General features: G+C 33.7%; 1 protein-coding gene across 2 annotated transcripts in view; it reads right to left on the minus strand.

Annotated features, from left to right (window-relative positions):
* The window catches only part of LOC110805708 (disease resistance protein At4g27190), a 50,175-nt gene that overhangs the window by 4,423 nt on the left and 24,102 nt on the right, over positions 1-21,650 (minus strand). The window contains exons 1-5 of one of the 2 annotated variants that reach the window (XM_056826832.1): positions 11,097-11,559; positions 7,739-9,283; positions 6,746-6,992; positions 5,042-5,999; positions 4,136-4,858 (exon numbers count right to left, since the gene is read on the minus strand). In XM_056826832.1, coding sequence (XP_056682810.1) covers positions 4,136-4,858; positions 5,042-5,999; positions 6,746-6,992; positions 7,739-9,278 — 3,468 coding nt within the window. In that variant the 5' untranslated portion in view covers positions 9,279-9,283; positions 11,097-11,559. Of the gene's footprint in view, positions 1-4,135; positions 4,859-5,041; positions 6,000-6,745; positions 6,993-7,738; positions 9,284-11,096; positions 11,560-21,650 lie in introns of those variants that run through there. The other variant, XM_022011333.2, reaches the window with a different exon arrangement.

Below are 21,650 nucleotides of genomic sequence, written 5' to 3' on the forward strand. Positions count from 1 at the left end.
ATTAATGCACTTCATACTCTGTATATTTTTACTTAAAACTTCTAATTACTTATGGTAATAAATCAATTACACTACGAAATACTTATTTACTTATGGATTAAATTTCTTAATTTAAATATACCACTAAAATAACATGTTATATACTATATACTCACTCAGTTCCATAATTATGTTCCAATTTGTATTTTTTACGTATCATTTATATCTCTAGTTATACATTAGCAAGAATTATGAAATTTTGTTATTATTAAAGTACTCGTTGAGACGAATCAAACAAGAGCCTACATGAATATGTTTTTTCTTATGCATTGGAAACAATTTATAAAATTCTCTTCAATTGTGAATAGTGTCCAAATTTTAAATTGGAATGTCATTATGGAACGGATGTAGTATACATCAAGATCATTAACTTAAAAAAATTATACTAAGAATCTACTTCCATATCACAATATTTAAAATATGACAATAATTCGTTTAAAATAAAAATAGAATATGTTAACAAGGTTGTCTAAAACATATTTTTATTTATAATATTTTAACATCTCTATTAAAATATTTAACTTAAATTCACTTATGACTAATTGTATATATTGTCAATTTTTATTTAAAATATGTGTCTTTATTGACTGCGGATATGTATAACATATATTTATCTTTATTTGCTTTAATATCTGAAATAGCATTTATCAAGGTTGTGTAAAACATGCTTATTGGAAAAAAAAATTGTTTAATAACTTCGTACCTTTTCTATCTCAAATTTATAAGTTCTACTTATCCTTTTATTTAATAGTTTCTTAATATTTTAAATGAAAAATAATTTTAAGAGTTATATTTCATTTTATATTATTATTTTCTTTGTCTTTGATCATTTGATAGGTAATACATTTGCCTTTAGTTCACATTAAAATCTAATGAAAAATTTGTTCGCGCAATTTCTAATAACGGAACTGATGTGAAGCTATGTCGCTCTCTGGAATAAAAAATCCCTGTCTCATACTTGATTATGAAAAAAAATAAAAAATCTCAATATCTCTCGGCATAACTATTTTTCTTTTAAATTATAATAGATAAGCTTACAATAACTTATCGCATAAACCTTCGTGAAAAGTCAAATTCGGACAGAGAGTGTACATATTTTAATATTTTGTTTATTTAGTCAATTATACTAATAACTAATAAGACAATGGAATTTTGCAGAAGACTCTATATTAGAATTTTAAAATTCAAAACTCTATTAACAAAAGAAATAAAAAAAAATGTTGAGTCCAGCGGTGGGTTCGAGGCGAGTGCGGATATACATGTGGGAAATAGATCGGAGATGAGTTTTATTTTTTACCCGTTAAGATGGAGATTGGGAAGGTTGAGTATATTCCCTATCGTGGGTGACGGGCTGACGAGGGTAGGAATATGGATAGGGATAAGAAATTTTAGACGAGTACGAGTATGGAGACCCCAATCAGCCTCAAAGTCATGACTAGCTGAATAAAGTAAATAGTGGAATAAGTAAGTGACCGGGTAATGATGTAAATATAAAATGACTAAGTAGGTGACTATCCAAGTGAAGGGTGGATGAGAATAACACTACGATTGACACATGTGATGATTGGAGATGAAAACAATTTTGTTTATGTACCCTAATTTGTTTTTTTTTTAAATAAAATAAGATACCGAATAGGCCAATAACAATTTATCCATCATTAATTTTAATTAGGAGAATATCTATAACCTATATGTGTCCAAAGTATAATGTAATGTGATCAGACAACCAAATTGTAAAAAAAAATGATGTTGGGTCCAACCGTCTAGGGCTTGGTTTGAGGTGGGTGTGGATACACAGACCGGTGATGAAGCAGGGTTAATTTTATTTTATTTTCTGCCGCGGGGTGAGGTTAAGACGGGGATAAGTATCGTACCTATCGTGGTGACGGACATGGGGGGAGAATTTTAGCAGGTACACGTGTTGAGGGAGGGACCAGCCCCACCCCGTTTCCAAGTTATCTCTAGCTGAATACAGTAGGTAGGTGTTAAATGAATGATCTTTACGTTTACTATTTGCACGATAATTAAGGAACTTTGGTAAACATGTGATGGTTGAATAACAAATGGGAAATTGAGGGACTATAAATTGTCCATCAATGTGAGTGAATGAAAATTAATCTTAAAGTATTGTGAGTGGGTAAGTTATGGTAGGTTCCCATAATAAAATATTCCAAGTTGTATGTTGTATTAGGCCAAATGAGGATATAAATGTAAAATTTATATGATAAAAATGGGTTTAAGTATAGTGTAAAGAACTTTCACGATCGGACTAAAACGGAAAGAACTTTCACGATCGGACTAAAACGGAAAGAACTTTAAGGAACGGAGGTCCTAAATGATAAGGGAGTATTAAGTAGGTATGACTATCGAAGTAAATAGCGGATGAGAACAAATTTATGTTTGACATGGGTTATGGAAGGGGAAGAACGTAAATTTATCTATGTACCCTTATTTTTTATTTTTTTCAATTTGTTAAATAAATAAGACAAGGAATGGGACAGTTACAGATCTATCCATCATTAGTTTTAATATATTGATGATAATAATCTATAGTTATAGTTTAGATATGCAAATTTAATATTCATATCATAAATCGTGCATCGCACAGTTACTATACTAGTATTTATAATATATTCACAATTATTAATCTTAAAAAATTATTAATTACTACTTCCGTCCCATAATATAGTGCTCGTTTGACATTTTCACGGTAATGAAAGAATTTGAAAAATGACATGATTAACAATTAATGTTGTTGTACTTTACTAGAAAAAGTACACAACTTATTTTATTTTTAAACAAAAAGACAAAAGACAATAAATGGATGGAGAAGAGAGGGAGGATTGTTGAATAAAAAAAATCAACAACGTACACTATATTTTATGGTACAAACATTAATTGTGGGCCCACATTTTGTAGGTAAAGGTAGGACAATTGGGATATTTAAGTGTTTTAATAAAGGTATGTTGCGAAAAATCAATAGATTAAATAGAAAATTGTCAAAGTCGGCACAACATTTTGGGACACCCAAATGAAAAACTTACACTATATTGAGGGACGGAGGGAGTACTCCACAATTACAAAAATAACAACCAACGAACGTTCCAGCTTTGGTCTTTTGACGTTGTATGAAGCTATTTGGATTTGATCCTTTGTGACACAAAATATACGTTCCTAATGGCTCTTAAAATTTATTACATTATACTAAAACAGACACCAGGAGTGATACGTGTCACTTCCTAGTGGAAAAAATTCCGACAAAACTTTTTCCTTTTTTTATTCATCTATTTGTTTCAAAAAGAATTTATGAAAAGGTTCACTGGTTCATTATATTTGAGTAATTATAACTTTATTATTCTTTTGAAATTGTCAAAATCTTTCGTACTCCATGGCGTACTACTTTATTTTTGAACAATTATTTGTTACTCAAATATTTTATAAAAAAATGGTCAAATTATAATTTTATAATATTCGTGCATGCGTGGGACCTAATCTAATTCGTAATAATAGACTCTTCTTTTGATAGATTATCATTAGTTATGTTAATAGAGACTTGCTCTATTTAGTTGTTGCAATGATTTGATCTTTTATTTTCTTGTAGCCTTGTACTCTAATACTTCCTCTGTTCCATAAAAATCGCACCATCTTTTTTTTTGCACTATTCCCACTAGACCTTTGGTCATTTTTGTGATTCATAACTAAGAAAGTCATGTGAAATCTTGTTAGGTTCGTATCCGATATATATTTTCTAAATATCAAATTTTTATAATTTTTTTCTTATACATAATTCGAGATATTAAGAGTTAAAGTGTGTGTTGAAAAACGTAAAATCAACAATGGTGCAATATTTAAGGAACGGAGAAAATATATATAGTGATGCAATCTCCTTCAGTCTTATAGTAGTCTACTTCCTATTTGGTTAACACACACCGGTGGACGTTTTCATCTTCTCATAAATTTAACGCCCTCCATTGACACCATAAACATTGCTAAAAGAAAAGGGTAATCCAGAATAAATTTCCATTAGAGATATCCATGCCTATATTCATTGCAAGAGCACATGAGTGAGCAAGGGATAGGCGTACGATGCACATACCTGGCTATTTGGAGTTACTTGGAGTTGAGACAGAGACGACACTATTAGATGCCAATTGGATGGCAAGAGGCGGACTAGCCTCGGTACATTCACGAGCTTTAGAGACCGCAGATTGTTCATCTCTATGCGCCCATCTTTTACCACATTTTCTTCCCTATCACCAAATACTTGCTCTAGCTCCGCACACTCTCCAACAAAGATACTTTCAATTATCGGAAGACCCTCACCCATGAAAGCAATGGGCAAAATGCTCTTTAATTTGTGACATGAATGTATATGGATTCTCTTAATTTGTTGAAAAGCTGTGGTTGAGTTAGGTGGACTTCTCATCCATGCTTCATCCTGGTAATCTAGCATGATAATTGTTTCCAATGCCGCACAATCAATGATTTGGAGCTCTTGCAACTTGACCAAACTCCAAGCAAGAGTGGGTGTGAAAAGGCTTGTCAATCTATCACATCCTCTTATAGAAATTCTTTGTAGTTTGTGAAGGTAACCATTTTCATGAGGACCTTTCCATATGGACTTCAATTTAGGTAAACTTTCCAACTTCAACTCAACTAAGTTTGAAGGAAGTTTCTGGTTATTTAGCTCAACAGTTGGAAAAATCTCTTTCAACTCATAACAATGAAGAATCTCCACCTTAGTAAGAGAGATTAAGCTTCCTCTGATATTATCAAGAATGCTAGTACAAGCCTCAACTGAAATTACCTCGTTTTTTTCCTGAAAAAAAAACATAATAGAGGCATATTAGCATAATGTTTTAAGGGAATTACGTTAAGTAGATCCTACCTAAGAGAGAAACAAAAAAGTTGTGTGGGACATGCATTTAAAGAGAAAAGCAAAGTTTTTTGTGCGATGGAAAGAAGTACAAAATTATGATGACGTAATAACAATTCACTGTACCTGAAGATTGGGCATTTTCCATATCCTTTGCAACTTCCGAAGGTGAAATAACTTCATAAATGTAGGGGAGGGGAGCAATGGCAGGTAATGTGTTGTGTGCTCAAGTGCTTCTAATTCCACCTTATATACATACTTGATCGTATGACATCTCCATATCTGTAATTCTTCCAACGGTGGTGCACATGGAAGCATGTCCGGAACTATATTCTTCAGCCTCGGGCAATTTGTGAACCAAGCATGTCTTAGCTCTCCCAAGAAGTTAACTGGAGTAGGACCATTGCACATCTTGCAGAACTGCTTCATTTCAGATAAGAATAGACGAACTATTCTGGGAAATATTTCTGCTGTTGTTAAAGATGACAGCCCTCCATTTTCTGTAGTGTCAATAAGACACTTAAAACTGGCTATGCCATTACAGTAGAGTTCCCTAAGATTCAGGAAACCCGCCGAATCAATTTGAGGATACATGTTTTGGATGTCCCTCATTATTGGTCCCGAGATATGAAGGCACTCCACGCTTGGAAATAAATGCTGGAAAACTTTCAAGTCCTTAAGACCATCCAGCATCAATGCTCTTGACCACTTGCTGGTACTTACTGAGTAGCACAATATGCAATACCTTTGCAGCTCCCTGAAGCTAAAATCTTGTGGAAGAGAATAAACGCTCTTTAGCATGCCCATGAAGGTAGTCAAGCGATGCAATTTATTTAGATCACATAGATAAGAATCATTCCACGTCCCCTGGTGGCATAAAGGAGTATATAACTCTTCAAGATTTTCTAGTCTAGACAGCAAACTGGGGGGTATCTCTTCCAGCTTAACCCATTCAGATAAATCCAGCAGCCGCAAGTTACAAAGTTCCCCTATCCATTCTGGTAGTACTGTTGAATCTCCAATAAAGACCAACTTGAGGATGTGCAAGTTCTTTAATAATCTGATTGAAGACATATCATTATACCTGAAACGCACTAGCAACGTATACATCACATTGTTTTTTTTTTTTGGCAAATAATATTTTAATATTAACCAAAGGAAGAGTTTATACACGACTCCAGCACACCAAAACCAGAAGGCAAAATGTCTTAGCTAAATGCATCAGTGTTTACTCACCCCCACCTTCTATGAAGGGTTGAGAGAGCAACTCTTCATATGCAAGCATAAGACTTACAACAAAAGCATAATCCTTAGTTCCTCCGGACATCTACAAGCAACCTTGAAAACTATACTCTTAAACAAATCATTACAATCAACTGCATTTCCTGCAAACACTCTTTGATTTCTTTGGAGCCAAATCTGATAGATAGCCTCAGTAAATAACATAGCATGAAGTTGTTCGCTTTGTTATACATCACATTGTTCGCTTTTCTTTTGAGGTGAAAAAGGGGCATAACTAATTAACAATGTATTTATTACTATCAATATTAAACGTAATATGAATCTTGGAAGAGCTATTATTTCTATCACTTCACAAAACCAAACAAAGGAAAATGGAAAAACCAATCAAGAGATATGATCATGTGCCTGATCATGTATATTAGTGTATTACGAGTAGTATTTTGGTATATATTCGCATTTTCTTACTGTACGGCTTCACTAGAGTAGTTAAGTAGTTTTTCTTCACTAGATCATAGACTACCAAGTGCTTTCCAACTATAGTTTCAAAAAGCTACCAATATATAATGGCAGTAGTATTTGTTCATTTACCTCAAATTTTGTCCACGAAAATGAAAAGTTCTGAGATTCACAAGATATTTGAGCAAAACCGTTGATGACGCTTCAAAGTCCAGGACCTGTAAAGTATTTGTCCTTCTAAAAAAGTTATCTGTAAACTTTACAGGAGAATGATTATGCAGCACCCTTCGAATTTGTAAAGTAGGAGGAGGGTGCAGATCCTGGGCCTTCCGATAATCATGAACAGGGCATGGAAAAGTGTGAACTAAAGAAGCAGCAGCTGTAAAAATTAGGCAAAAACCTTAATTAGCAAAATATTCATTTTGTATCCTCCAAAAAAATATACTTTATATTCATTTTGTAAAGTTGGTATCACTGCCGGTTTTAAGTTCCAGATTCCAAAGTCATACAAAATATAGAGAACATCCATCCTTTTTTTTTTTTGGACGGGAAAACATCCATCTTACAGTTGGGTACAACCAAGGTTTTTTTCTCATTTCGTAAAATGAGCAAAAATAACCCCTTGGGTGCAGGTGCACATGTAATCTCGTATGTAAGATAGATTTCATAATAAGATGTTCTCCATATTTTAATGAAAAAAAGCATGGTCATACATAGTGCAGAGAACTATTTATTTGGTAATATGAAATACTCCCTCCGTATTTTAAAAAGAGATACACTTTGACCGGCACATAGTTTTAGGAGAGTGAGTTAAAATAAGATGAAAGTGATTATAGTAAAAAGATGGCGTGAATAAGTGTGAGATCACAAGAAAGAGAGAAATATTAATATAATTGGAAGTGGGGATCAAAACATGTCAAAAAAGGAAAGTGTATCTCTTTTTAAAACACGGTCGTTTAAGGAAAGTGTATATCTTTTTAAAATACAGAGGAAGTATACACAAAAACCTGAACTATATTCTTCCTATAGTTTCAAAAAATTAAGGAAACCTGAAAACAAAAATTTCAAAAAGATAACGAAAGGGACCTTTACTATTTTTATTTTTTTGGATATGAAAGAGGTTACCTGGCCACATTTTCAACATTTTCAGGTTTGGACAATGAAATTCGTTGGGAAATTGGCGAGTAAAACCCCAAGAATCTAGGAAAATCACAACTGCCTTTTTATACATGTCCTTCCTCTCGAACTCTTTCAACGTGGAGGGCACAAAATAAGGCCCAGTTTCCTTAGTTATCCATAATGCAACATCACGAACCATATCATGTATTTTGACATAATAACCCTCTTCCTTAGAAGAGCTAAGTTCGCCTTCTTGTATCGAGGACAACAAGTAAGCTTTTTCAAGTTTCTTGATGAAAGAAATTATCTTCCCTCTTGCTTGCTCTAATGATTGATCATCTTGAAACAACCACAAACCATATGCGTATCTTGTCAGTTCCTCCACACTTATTTTACTATCTTCCGGATAAGAAGAGCATAGTAAGAGGCACTTCTGGGTGTCATCGTCTCCTAAATAATCATAACTCAGCTTTAGACAAGAATAAACATTTCTATCAGCACTTTCTATATCGGTAAAGCTAGATTTAGAAAGTTTATGAACCGCATCATCATAGTCCTCCGAGCTTTTACCCTTTAAAGCACTTCCAACAGTAACAATGGCAAGTGGCAAACCTGCGCACTCACTAACAACCTGTTTTGCCTTGGTAGACATAGACCTGAGTCCTGCATAAGTGCAAAACAATGTACATGCTTCTGTATCTTCTATAACACCTAAACATACAGATGTGCAACACATATCCTCAATAACCTTCTCACGACGTGTTGTGAGAACAACCTTACATCCTCTATGATTCGACGGTGACGGGATTCCAATGATATCCATGTCAATTTTTTCCCAAACATCATCCAAAATGACTAGGAAACGTTTAAATTTCTTAAACCTCGCACGAAGCTCGTCCGCCCTGCCACTCTCATTCTCTTCATTGAGCACTATGCCCAACATATCAGCAAGTGTCCCTTGCATGCCTTTAACATTAAGATTTTGAGTCACTGTTGTCATGATTATGGCATCAAACAACTTCTTCTCTTGAGCTTTCTTACCAATTTCCACCACCAATTTAGTCTTCCCAATACCTCCCATCCCTATAACGCCCATGATTCCAACTTTTTCATCCTTCACTCCTTCCATAATCTCATGAAAAGCAATTTCCCTTGACTTAAACTCAACAAAATCATCGCGCCACACAAGGTCAATTCCTATAGGAACTTCAGAGAAACAAACAAGTAAAATGTTCTTCCCTTGAGCCATCGAATCACTCATGGAAGTTTTCATTTTTAAGATATCATCCTTTGACTTTTTTGACAGATGATTACGACGAAACAATCTGTTTGCCAACGTTGACTTGGCTTTTTCATCAACTAGCCAACTAGCTTTTACATTGGTACTGATACTGTGGGCTTCTTCTAACCACTTTGTTACTTGTTCATCAATCTCTTTTCCAGCATCTAATAATTTGTTGACCTTTTCTTGCACATCCCTTTCTACATGCCCGAACTCGTCAACTTCTCTTCTCAGTTCTTCCATCATTGCTGATCGTGAGTACATATTATCTGTAGTGTATTATAAGAGGGAAATATTGCTAAATTTCCAATCACTGAAAGATTTTGTTATGAGATAGAACAATTCTATTAATCGTAATAGTTCCGGAAGAACCAAAATTGTATTACTGAAATACTCAAATGATCATGCACCCAGGCCATAAATAAGGAAAAACTGTACAAAGGTTTGGAATTTCTAAATTCTACAGACTTGCACCAGATGGGGATAACTAACGCTACCACCTGATATAAATAGTAAATACAAACAGTCAATCAAACTAACCAAATGAGAAGAATAACAAACTGATGCCCTAGCTATTGCCAAACTGGCCTATAACTAATCTTACGCTGTTACTCTTGACTCCTCAAAGAAGATGAATAAAAACCAAACAATGGGTTACTGCTTTATTGACCTCAACTCCTTTAATTACAAGGAATTTCTCTACGGTTATGTTTTTTAACAAGCGGTTAGTCTTAGATTTAGCATTAATTCAAAAGAAGCAGACAGTCAACAATTTGACAAACAATTTCAAATATAATTTAGTTACATGTCTCCCACTATCTTGTTTTCAGTTTTAGTTTAAATTCACATCAATTTCATTCATCCATCTTTAAATCTTCAAATGTGAACACAAAACATATTCAATTCCTTCCTCCTAAAACAATTTAACTAGCCTTGTTTCCTTAAATCAGTTCATATTGATTGAATAACTAATACCACCAAAAGAGGGAACGTGGTAATGCTGAATTCCTCATTGTCAAATTATGTCTCTGTGTTCTTGAGTTCTACTCACTTGCCTTTTACGTGGTCTTCAATGTACGGAGTACTACTTTGACCATTAACATCTTTTATTGTGTAATAGAAAGATTTATAAAAATTTGATATTTCAAAAATACATGACGAAACAAATCTAACAAACCCATATATGATTTTCATATTATACTCATATCATGATACACAGTCTAAGTCACTTAAATAGTAAATGGGTAAAACTCACGAGGGAGTACTTTCTATGTTTCTACCTCCCTGTAAATAAAACTTTGTTAAGAAATGGGTCACATACCAAACAATCAATGGTGAACCTACGAAATATTTATCATATTGGTTGGATCCCTAAAATAATCGGTGTTTTTACATAATTATTCAAATAATCCCATTTCCTATAGCAATCTACTACGTATTTCTTTAATTAGTAACAAAGAAAATTCAAATCACCTAATTCAAGAGAATGTTAACATTTACTACCCAAGTCACCAAATAATATCCAATTTTCAGTGTTATTTACAAACAACAAAGCCTTAGTCCCAAAATGATTTGTGGTCGGCTAACATGAATCGTCGTAGGAGATCGTCATTGTCACCGATCAAACCAGAAATAAATAAAAAATAAAAAATTACTCCGTGCATCGATTAAAATAATAGCTACAGAAAACCATAAATCCTTTTTATTAAATTAATGGAATCACCTAAAACTCAAACACGAAGTTGCTCTGTTACTGTACATCCTGCAACTTTCAGTACTTTGTGCGGAGTACGTTCTAGGGGGAGAAAAGCTCCAATAAGTTCGACTAAGGGTTACCTATGAGTTCAATTCACAACTCAAGTAAGTTGCGATGAGTTCTGATAAGTTTGCATAACTAATTTCTAACAAAGATGAAGCCAAAGCTTTTAAAAAAACAGGAAATTAGAAGGGGATTAGACATAACATCAGTGAAAATCGGCTCAAAATCAACAATTCAACGTAGATAACCAGATTAATTGTTCAATTAAAACAGAATCAACCAAAAGGAGTACGGAGTATAAAAATTGAGTTAGGGGGACTTACATGCCAATACTCAATTAATCATGGTCAATAGTGAGCAACACATGCAAAAAAAATACCATGCAAAAAAAATACCAGCAGCAAGAACAATAGAGGCATTAACAACTCTATGATGTCTCTACCAATCAACGTATCCGAATCTTCGCTACCATCACCGCATCCACCGCCATTACACCCTCCGGTGACAACTGCCCACCAACCACCACACTTCCGCTGATCATTTCTCTCTCCTGTCCAATACTCATCGCTCCCTCCAGATGGTCAGTTAAATCCGGGAACTTCACCGGGATATCATCAAACTCTTTGCCGGCGACAACGGAGGTGACGGAGGAGGAGCGGCTGAGGGAGGTGTTGGTGGTTTGTACGTTATATGGGTTTGGTGAGAGGTGGGAGAAATTGGGTCGAACTTGCGCGAAGAGAAGCCATTGAGGAAAGGTGGATAACCCAAACTTTCGGATTGGGTCCGGATCACATTTTTCCGATCAGAAAATTTTGGACCAGATCAGATCCTATATCCGAAAATTGAACACCCTAATATGTAGTATATGTTCTACATTTTATTACCTTAGATATATGATACAATATTGACAGAAGGCTATCCTAATTTCAATGTATTTTTCTTTTGGAAAAAAAGAGTTGACAAGTTAGATACTCAATACTATACACAGTACGTGTTCTACATTTCATTTGAATAAAAATGACATGCAAACGTATATGAAAACTTTTATCTTATTCCTAACTATATGTATAGTTAGGTGTACTCTGAATCGGTTCTTTTCTTATTGAACGGTTGTACTAAATCGTAAATAAACAAAACCGATAAAGTTAGGACAAAAAAAAAGACATTTGGTACATGTACTCAGCTTTAAATATACTTCGACTAAAGAATATGAGTTGAGGGAGTGCCTAAAAAATATGCAGTGAAGTGTTAAGATTAAGGTCTCAATAAAATTATTGCCCTTAATAAAGGTAGTTGATAAATTAGTTAAAAAAGAAATTAGAATATAACTAGTTAAAAAGAAGTAAAATGGTTTATTGGTATATGCAGTTACTGTTCATAAGGAAGTAATTGATCTCCCACTTTTTAAAGTGTAGAGATTGTTTTACCGATTTAATTATGAAAATGTCATGTTATTTATACTATTCACAAATCATATGTATTACTAATTATTTGTTTGTTTAGTGGTGATTGGGGCTTGATAGGGAGTACCCCGTATTAAACCCCCGCAATAACAATTGGGAGGGGAATGGAACTTATCACTCATAACTCGCCCCGAATTCGGATTAGCACTACGGATGAACCATGGGCTAACAACAACAACAACAACAACAAAGCCTTAGTCATTTTGGGTCGGCTAACATGAATCGTCATAGGAGATTGCCAATGTAACCAGAACAAACTAGAAAGGAGCGGAAAGTTAAAAAAAATATTATAAGCGATAATAAAAATAAATAAAGTTTATAATAGATATAAGTAAAATAAGCACCTCAATATATATATTACAAAAAAAATTAAGGGATAAATAAGAAATAAAGTTTAAACTAGATAGAAGTAAAATAAGCACATTTCGAAATAGCATTTTAAAAAATAAAAATAATAACAATAAAAAATAAATAAAATAAAAAATAAAAAATAAAAATGAAAGATGTGTAAGTTATTTGAAATCATCAACGTATATTCTCTCCTTTTACTTTGTCCTATCCAACGTCATATTCTCCTCAATCTCAAGTAGGCTCATATCGTGTTGCGATTAAAGCGAAAATTAGAACAAACTTATCTGATTCGATGAACTGAACGAAGAACAATTGTTGCGTCGTGGACACCCACTGTCCTAAAAGACGATTCCGCGCTACCTCCCGGTGCAGTAGAACAGAATGCGGTCGCCCTCCAGGATTAGCGCAACTCCGACGTTGTGTGCACTCACAAAGCCGGATGGAGTCAGAACGTATGCCCAAAACCGAGAGCAATTTTGTGTGAGAGTAAGAATGTGTTTTCGTATTTTGTGTGTATGATTTTCTGTGTGAAGGGAACTGAAACTCTGATTTAAATAATTAGAAGGAAAGCATTGCAACAGACAAAAACGGCTGAGGGAATGAATGTTGCAACAGCCAAAAACGGTCAGAGACATTGAATGTAGTAACGGACGTAATTAATGGTAATTAATCCAACGGTTACGTAATCAATACAGATTCCCGTAACAATGACTTAAGCAAAACGGTCCAGTTACCAAAAAGAATAGGGTTGACCCACAAAACCCACCCCACGCCCGCGAACCCAAGTACCAAGTACCAAGTACCAAGTACCAAGTACCAAGTACCAAGTACCAAGTACCAAGGCCCAAGGCCCAAGGCCCAAGGCCCGCGGCCCGCGGCCCGCGGCCCGGCGCGCGCGCGCGTGTGTGTGATGTGTCCACCCATACCATTCTCACACTTTCTTAAACAAGAGTTACACTCATTCCCCAATTAATAAACAAGAGGAATATGAAGAGTTTTTCCAATGTGGGACTCTTGAATTTTCACTCACCCTTTTTTCCTTTGTGTTTCCCAATGAGAATTTACAACATATCGTACTCAATCACCTTCCTCTAAGTTTTCTTAGGTCTTCCCTACCCATTACAATTCTATCACTTTGCCACCCTTCTAGCCTCCTAACACTCTAACAGCATCTCCAATGGTTGTAGCTAGGGACTAGCTTGAAATTTATAAAAGTTTCAAGCTAATAGGTAGACCATTGGAGTGAAAATAATATATTAACTTGGCCATACAAACTAATTTGCTTGACAACTAGCTCTCAAAATTGCCAAATAAGTAATTGACAAGTGGACAAGTGGAATAAATTTAAATAACAAGCTAATTGCTAGTCATTGGAGAATAAATTAGCTAGAGAATAAAATAGGTTGAAATCATATGTGACATTGAAGATACTCTAGTAACACTTTGACCGTGTGCTAACACACAATAAAAAAAAAAAAATCACATGTATTGATAAATGTATTTCCATACTTTTAATGACCGTGTTTAGCAAGTACAGGGTACTCAGCCTCCTAGATTTTTTGCATTAACAAGTACCTACTCCCTTCCATAATATGTGCAACACCTCCTTTATATTTATGCGTCATTTTAGATAGGGGTGAGCAAAATAAATGGGTACTCGGTCCCGAATCCGAAACCGATAAGGACCCGCCGGATCTGAAATCGGAACCGGTGCCACCGGGGCTGGTACTGGATCCAAAATTTAAGAAACGGTTATGACCGGTTCCGGTTCCGGTTCCTGAATTTTTGGACCCGGTACCCACTGGGTATCCGGTGGAACCGGTTCCATATGTCGTTTTCCAAATTTTAACCGGGTGATTGTTGGAACTGGTATCGTTTTGTACGTAAACATAGTTACATTGTCATTAGTCATTGCATATAGATTTATAAGTTTAGGATTATTTTAAGAAAATAGGCCCAGCCCACCACATATTATTACTATGTTGTTAAGAAAACTAACCCTATAATGTTTATTTTACTTTACTTTACTATTCTCTCTCCCACATTTTCCCGCAAAGAAACAAATCGCCATTATCATGTGCTTTTGTGGTACTAGCAAAATTATCTTATGTTGCTTCAATATATTAGATCTGATATACTGCACATGAGACATGTCAAGTGCCAAATCTATAGTATATTAAAAGGAGTGTAAAAGAAAGTTTATGTGCTCTTCTTATGGGTGGTTTGCTCAATATAATCTTCATACACATTAAAAAAAATATCAAACATGGTTTGCATAAGGTTTGGACCCTTGACCTTGAGGTTAAAGGTTAAAGCCTTTACCACTAAGCTATTACATGTTTTCATGTTGTCCTTGCAAAAAGAAACTATAAGTAAATGTGAATGTCATTAATGTAGTAACCCGGGGCATCGCCCGGGCCCAAAAACTAGTTGTTACTTAAAAAAAATGAATTTTTGCCGCAATCTTCTTCAACTGGGTTGGAGCTCTTTATTTTTCAACTCTCTCAATTGGTTGCAAGTCTTTTTTTTTCTTCTAGTTATGAATTATGTGTGGTGATATCTTGATGATTCTTTTTCTTGATTTTTTAACTTTTGAAGTTTTCAGGCGTTTAATTTTGATTCTTGAAATTCCCCGGTATAAGAACCGGTACCCATCGATTCCGATTCAGGTTCAGAAAATTTGGACCCAGTGACTAGCGGTATTGGTTCCGATTCCAATCTTAGGAACCGGTGTTGACCGATTTCGGGACCGGTTCTTGTAAATCTAACCGGATACCCGGTCCCGCTCACCCCTAATTTTAGGGATATGTGTGGATAATAAATGAATAAGTAACAATTAATGTACAAAAATAGGGTTATTGTATATATATATATATATATATATATATATATATATATATATATATATATATACACAGACGTCATCTTAGGGATATGTGTGTATAATATATGAATAATTAATAAGTAATGTACAAAAATAGGGTTCACTAGTTTTAAGCCCGTGTATCACATGAGTTAATTTAATTGTTTTTTTTGTATTTTATTATTGCAGTTCAATTTTTATTGGATGATTTGAAACCCAATATTATAAGATTTGTATTTGTAAAATATCAAATTCAAATAATACGGGATAATAATTTATTTATTTTTATATATTCAACAACAATAAGTATTCCGCATAACAGGACATAGACGACTTAAGCTAGACATCTATTTAAATATTACAACATGAGTCTATCTTTATATTTTAATTATATTTTTTTCATTTTTCATGTTAATCTTCGGATTTTTTTGTAGAGGGGGAGACCGGGATGGGGGATATTTTTGATGTTAACTTTTTAACCACAAATACATTACGTCAAAATTTTATATTATAATTTTGTAATTGGATGATATAAATTTTTTGATGCAAAAGATAAATATTAAATTTATCATACCTAGCAAAATTCTGTTTTAGAAAAGTAACAATTAATAATTTTATAGGATCTCATTACAAAAAATAGAATATTTTTGTTGAGTTGAATTATCAAGGTTAGAACTAGTAAAATTTGAAAAGACTACTCATATAAGTTAAGCCTCGATGTTAAGGGGAACATTAAGTTTTTACTTGATTAATAGAAATTAATTTTTTTGGCTTTATTTTTGCATGTAAGACATTAATTAAATCGTTTTACACTATATTAAGTAAGATAGAAAATTTTGTTTTAGTTTATTATTTTTTTGTTTAGTAATATATACACATAAGTAATATATACACATGTTGTTATCGAATTGACTGGCCAAAAGTTATAACATGTGATGCTCTTGACTTTGCGTTAGGTAATGAATAACATGCCTCTAAATACATGATATATACTTCGTACAACATTAGCATAATAATGATTCGGTGTATAAAATATGACCAATGATTAATACCTAGATATCTAGATATTTTAACTTCATTACTTAACTAATTCTATATATTATCAAGATAATAAAAGACATACTCTTACAAATTATGAATTCAAAGTTAAATTAAAATTTAATACCAATTCAACTTCATACTATATTAAAGAGCTACATAAAAAATAAAATAAAAACCTTGAAGAGTATTAAAGTTAATATATTTGACATTAAATCTATACTAATATATTAAAAGGCGTTGCGGAAAATGTTTATGTGCCACGTGGAACTCTCCAGTTTACGCCACGTCATTCTCTCACCAAGGTTATGGGATGTTGTTGACAATTAAAAATCAATACAATAAGGTTCGAACACAAGACCTCAAGTTTGGAGAATAACTCTCAATACCATCTTAACCAACCTCTAATTGTTATGCACGTTAATTTATAAATACATGTTAACATGAAGTCTAAAAAAACTAAATTTCTATATTACCTCTTATTTCTTATGGACTATATTGGAATAAAAATAATAATTAAAATATTAGAAAAATCATGAACTAAACAATTAAAACATTAAGAAAATTACTTGGCATTATAAAGGTAATGTACATGTGTAATTGATGAACTTAACGACTCTTTTCACTTTTATGGTCTGCATGTATTTTAGTCAAATATTAAGTTGAAAAAGAATTTCGAATTTTAATTATTCAAAGTAACAACCGGGGCATCGCCCGGGCTACACACTAGTTAGATGTTAAATATAGATGATAATAACAAATTGAACATATATATAAAGATGCACATTTGCTGAATTATTAGAGTGCCACGTAGGAAATCTAATGATTTCGACCAATGAAAAATAAGATGTCTAATTTATTTTTGAATTAAGTCGAGTGCCACGTAGATAAATAATTAGATGGAACGTACTGTAGATATTTTAATTAATTAATAATATATATAACTCCATACAAAATCAAATACTCTAATATTTAAAAAATAAATCTTACATAAAATTCAATCCAAAATCAAGCACTAATCCAAAAATAAAATTATATCCAAAATCAAACACTAATACAATATTAGAGTGCCACGTATGAATACTAATGGCATCAACCAATGAAAATAAGATTTCTAAATTATTTTTAAATTAAAAATTTCGAGTGCCACGTAAATAAATAATTAGGTGTCACGTAGATCTTTTATAATCTTTTATATATATGCTGAACTATTAGAGCGTCACGTAGGAATACTAATGGTTTCGTCCAATGAAAAATAAGATTTCTAATTTATTTTTGAATTAAAAATTTGAGTTCCGCGTAGATAATTAATTAGGTTCCGCATAGATATTTTAATTAATTAATTACTAATATATAAAATTCCATCCAAAATCAAACACTCTAATAATTAAAAAAATAAATCTAAAATAAAATTCATCCAAAATCAAACACTAATCTAAAATTAAAACTCAATCCAAAATCAAACACTAATCCAATATCAAAGCGTCGCGTAGGAAATCTAATGGTTTCGGCCAATGAAAAATAAGATTTAGAAATTATTTTTGAATTAAAAAATTTGAGTGCCACATAGATATTTTTATTAATTAATTTTATTACGCTTATACAACTTCATCCAAAACCAAACACTCTAATGATTAAAAAAAATCTAAAAAAAAATTCAACCAAATTATATATAAATAAAAAAAAAACTAATGTAATCTAATATATTATATATAGTAGTAGGTCCTCTAAAAATATATAGATATTGGTATATATATGAGTTTTATTTTACTTAACAATTTAATAGAATCCGTGCACACGGGCTAAAAATCTATATTTAAAATATGATGGGAATTTTTTGGTGAGCATTATGAGCGTCCATGTAGGATTGTCCAGTAACTATTTGTGAAAATTCTGGCCAACGGTGAATTAAGATCCAGAACATTTTTCAAATTTCTCTTGTCTTGAGTAATATTTTCAGTGTTTGATTTATGAGACCGTCATAATGTTCTGTTTTTGCTCAATCGGTAGAATTGAAGTTGAGTCAGTTTAAGGTCTTTTGAATGTTCTTGTGTTAGGCTTAACGTCATTACTTGTCTTGTTTTGATAATTAAGTTAACTAGTTTATTTATTGTGATCACTCCATCGACTAAATTAAACCTTAAACATATTTATGATAACATCATCATCTTGTAAATAGTCACAAAAGTTTGTTAATTATACTAGTATATGTACGTATATGGACTGTAATATCTTGCTCTTGTTTGGTGGTCTGAGTTAGGAATTTTTCTATATGCATTATTAAGCTTTAAGACACCATGTTAGTGTATCATAATGGTTAGACATGACAACTACAAGCTAGTCTACAACTACAATGTAGTACTTCTGCTGCTCCTTTTTAGTTGCAAATTTTACACTATTTACAAACTTGCCTTCGATCATCTTTGGTTTTTTATATTGTTAGGAAAAAGGTTTCACATGTATGCTATTGTAAAGAAGATTAGTGGGAGCAGTCGTTGCACATAAAGAAGCCACATAAATGAACTACTTTTCTCCATATCAATTCTATTTGACATGTATCAATAAAGAAGCCACATAAATGAACTACTTTTCTCCATATCAATTCTATTTGACATGTATCAATCCATGTAGCTTGCACTCCTTGACATAATTAACTTCTTAATGTAAAGGAATGCATCTTCAAGAAGTTGTGCATGACACTTTCCTTTACTTTTTATACAGAACTTTATCAAATTGCTTCACACATCCTTCTTTTTTTGGGAGGACATTCGATCTATTTGTATTTCTATTTTCGAAAAGAGATTCTAATTCCTTTCATTTCTGATGCCAATTTAGCTTCTATTTTTTCAGGAACATAACTAATTTATAAATACATGACAAATTTTGCAGCTATATATGCAAACACATAATAAAAGAGAGAATGATAGGGAGACAAACAGAGGAAAGAAGATGAAATGGGGACCGATCAACTTCAGATCCCGACATCCTAGCAAATTAATGATCGACATGTGATGGTACCAGGCTTGACAATCTTAGTTTTAGCGATTATGTGTTGAATACTTGAATATATTGTTCATTGTATAGAGTATCAATTTAACTTTGATACCTTGGACATATTTGGCTTTGTAATTTGTCCCAAGGGAAATAATGTAAAAATACTTCTGTAAATTTATACGAAGTATCACTTCTTTCTATCGTAATAAAATAATTTGTTGTTATAAATTATACTTGTATAATATTCTTATTTATACAGGTATATGTATATTATATGTTTATACTAGCCGTTGCATTAGGTTCAGTTCTACCCTGTCACATACAACCGTTGCAAGAGGATACATATGCCGTTACAATAGGATATGCTTGTCGTTGCAATACTAGAGCTATCACCGTTACATTAGCTATATGTCTAATGCAACGGTTTTGGTCATAGTCGTGGCATCAGATCACTTAGTCGTTGCAATAGATCTGATGCAACGCCAACGGATGCAACGGTCCCCAGCCGTTGCATTAGATCTAATGCAACGGTGTTTAGGCCCTAATGCAACGGATTTTGGCGTTGCATTAGGTCATTAATGTAGTAGTGATATCATCAATTGATGGTGTGATTTATTCACATTACGTAGTACGGGTTCAACCAAATCATTGATCAAAATGGAACTCTCTCTACCAAAGGCGACAAACACTAACAATCCTTCGACTGAAGAACGAGATCAACTACATCGATCTAGCAAGAAACCAAAACGCAAGATTACCCATCTTATTTTCGACAAAAATCCCTCTACTGATGATGGTACCAATGCAATGGAAATAGAAAATGATCAACCTCCCATGGGTCAAACAGTCATACGATCTCCTCTAGCAGTTCAGTCGAATGCAGCGACTGCACCTCTCTCATTCAGAGACCTGGTTCGTGGATCTACTTCTATTCAGAATGATTCTCAAATGGATCCAATTGAGGAAGACGATGATGTTTCAGATGATGACCCGGCTCCGTACGACATCTTGAATGATGAGCGTTGTCCAGCCATCCTTCTATCAAAAGAAGAGAAGAGAAGGATGCGTCGTCCTTGGCGTAATACCTTGATTGTGAAGATGTTCGATGGTAATGTCGGATACATGGGGTTGATGCGTAAACTCAAAAAGAAGTGGAACCTCCGAGGAGAACTATCCTTGACAGACATTGGTCACAAATTTTTCATAGCAAGGCTTACCAATGAAGCAGATTATAATTTTGTGCTCATCCAAGGACCCTAGATGATCGACGACAACTACCTGACATTTCGAAAATGGGTTCCAAACTTTGTCCCGCATGAGACCCCTATCTGAGTGCTCACGGCCTGGGTACGTATCCCCAACCTCTCAGTCGAGTACTTTGGTATCAATTTTCTCAACAAAATCGGTTCAAAAATAGGCAAAGTCCTTCGCATTGATAGGAACATAACGCAAGCTCAACGTGGCCAATTCACTCGACTAAGTGTTGAAATTGATCTCTCGAAACCCCTCTTATCTAAGTTTTGGCTTAAAGGAAAAATCTGGAGAATACAATACGAGGGATTGAGAATGGTATGTTTCAAATGTGGGAAAAACGGTCACAACGAGGAGGATTGTCCCGGGTTACATATCGAGAAGAATGATGCTATGGTCTCTGTGAGTGATCAACTAGAAAATATCTCCATTGATATCAATGCTGCTCAGTCGAAAACCAAGCCCGCAAACCAGAGACGTCGGAAGACTATGGCTATTGGATGCTCGTCAAAAAACCTCCCCGGAAAAGGATTCCAAGGACAGAGAAAACCAATATGCCGCTGGTGTCACCACCACAGAAGGCGGTGCGATGATATTTGGAAAAAAATGGTAGTAGCGAAGCAATCAACACCCTTTTTCCAGGCGAATAAGGGGGAATCTGGTTTGAGATTCTCGATACTCCAAGCTGGCAGCAAAGATATTTCCATCTATTCCCCCAATCAAAGCCACAATACTAGAGTAGAAACCGCAATTAGAGGAGAAGATAATGTTGAAAAGATTTTCCCTACGGTGAATTTAGGAAGTAATTGCTATTCTATTCAGAGTCAACCAAAGTTTAATCTTGGTAAGAAATCAAATAAGTCACTGAATTATACTTCGCCCAAACTTCCTAACAAAACCTATCAGGAAAGGAAAAA

This window comes from Spinacia oleracea, chromosome 4 (genome assembly GCF_020520425.1).
Source record: "Spinacia oleracea cultivar Varoflay chromosome 4, BTI_SOV_V1, whole genome shotgun sequence".
In the NCBI taxonomy this organism is placed as follows: Eukaryota; Viridiplantae; Streptophyta; class Magnoliopsida; order Caryophyllales; family Amaranthaceae; genus Spinacia; species Spinacia oleracea.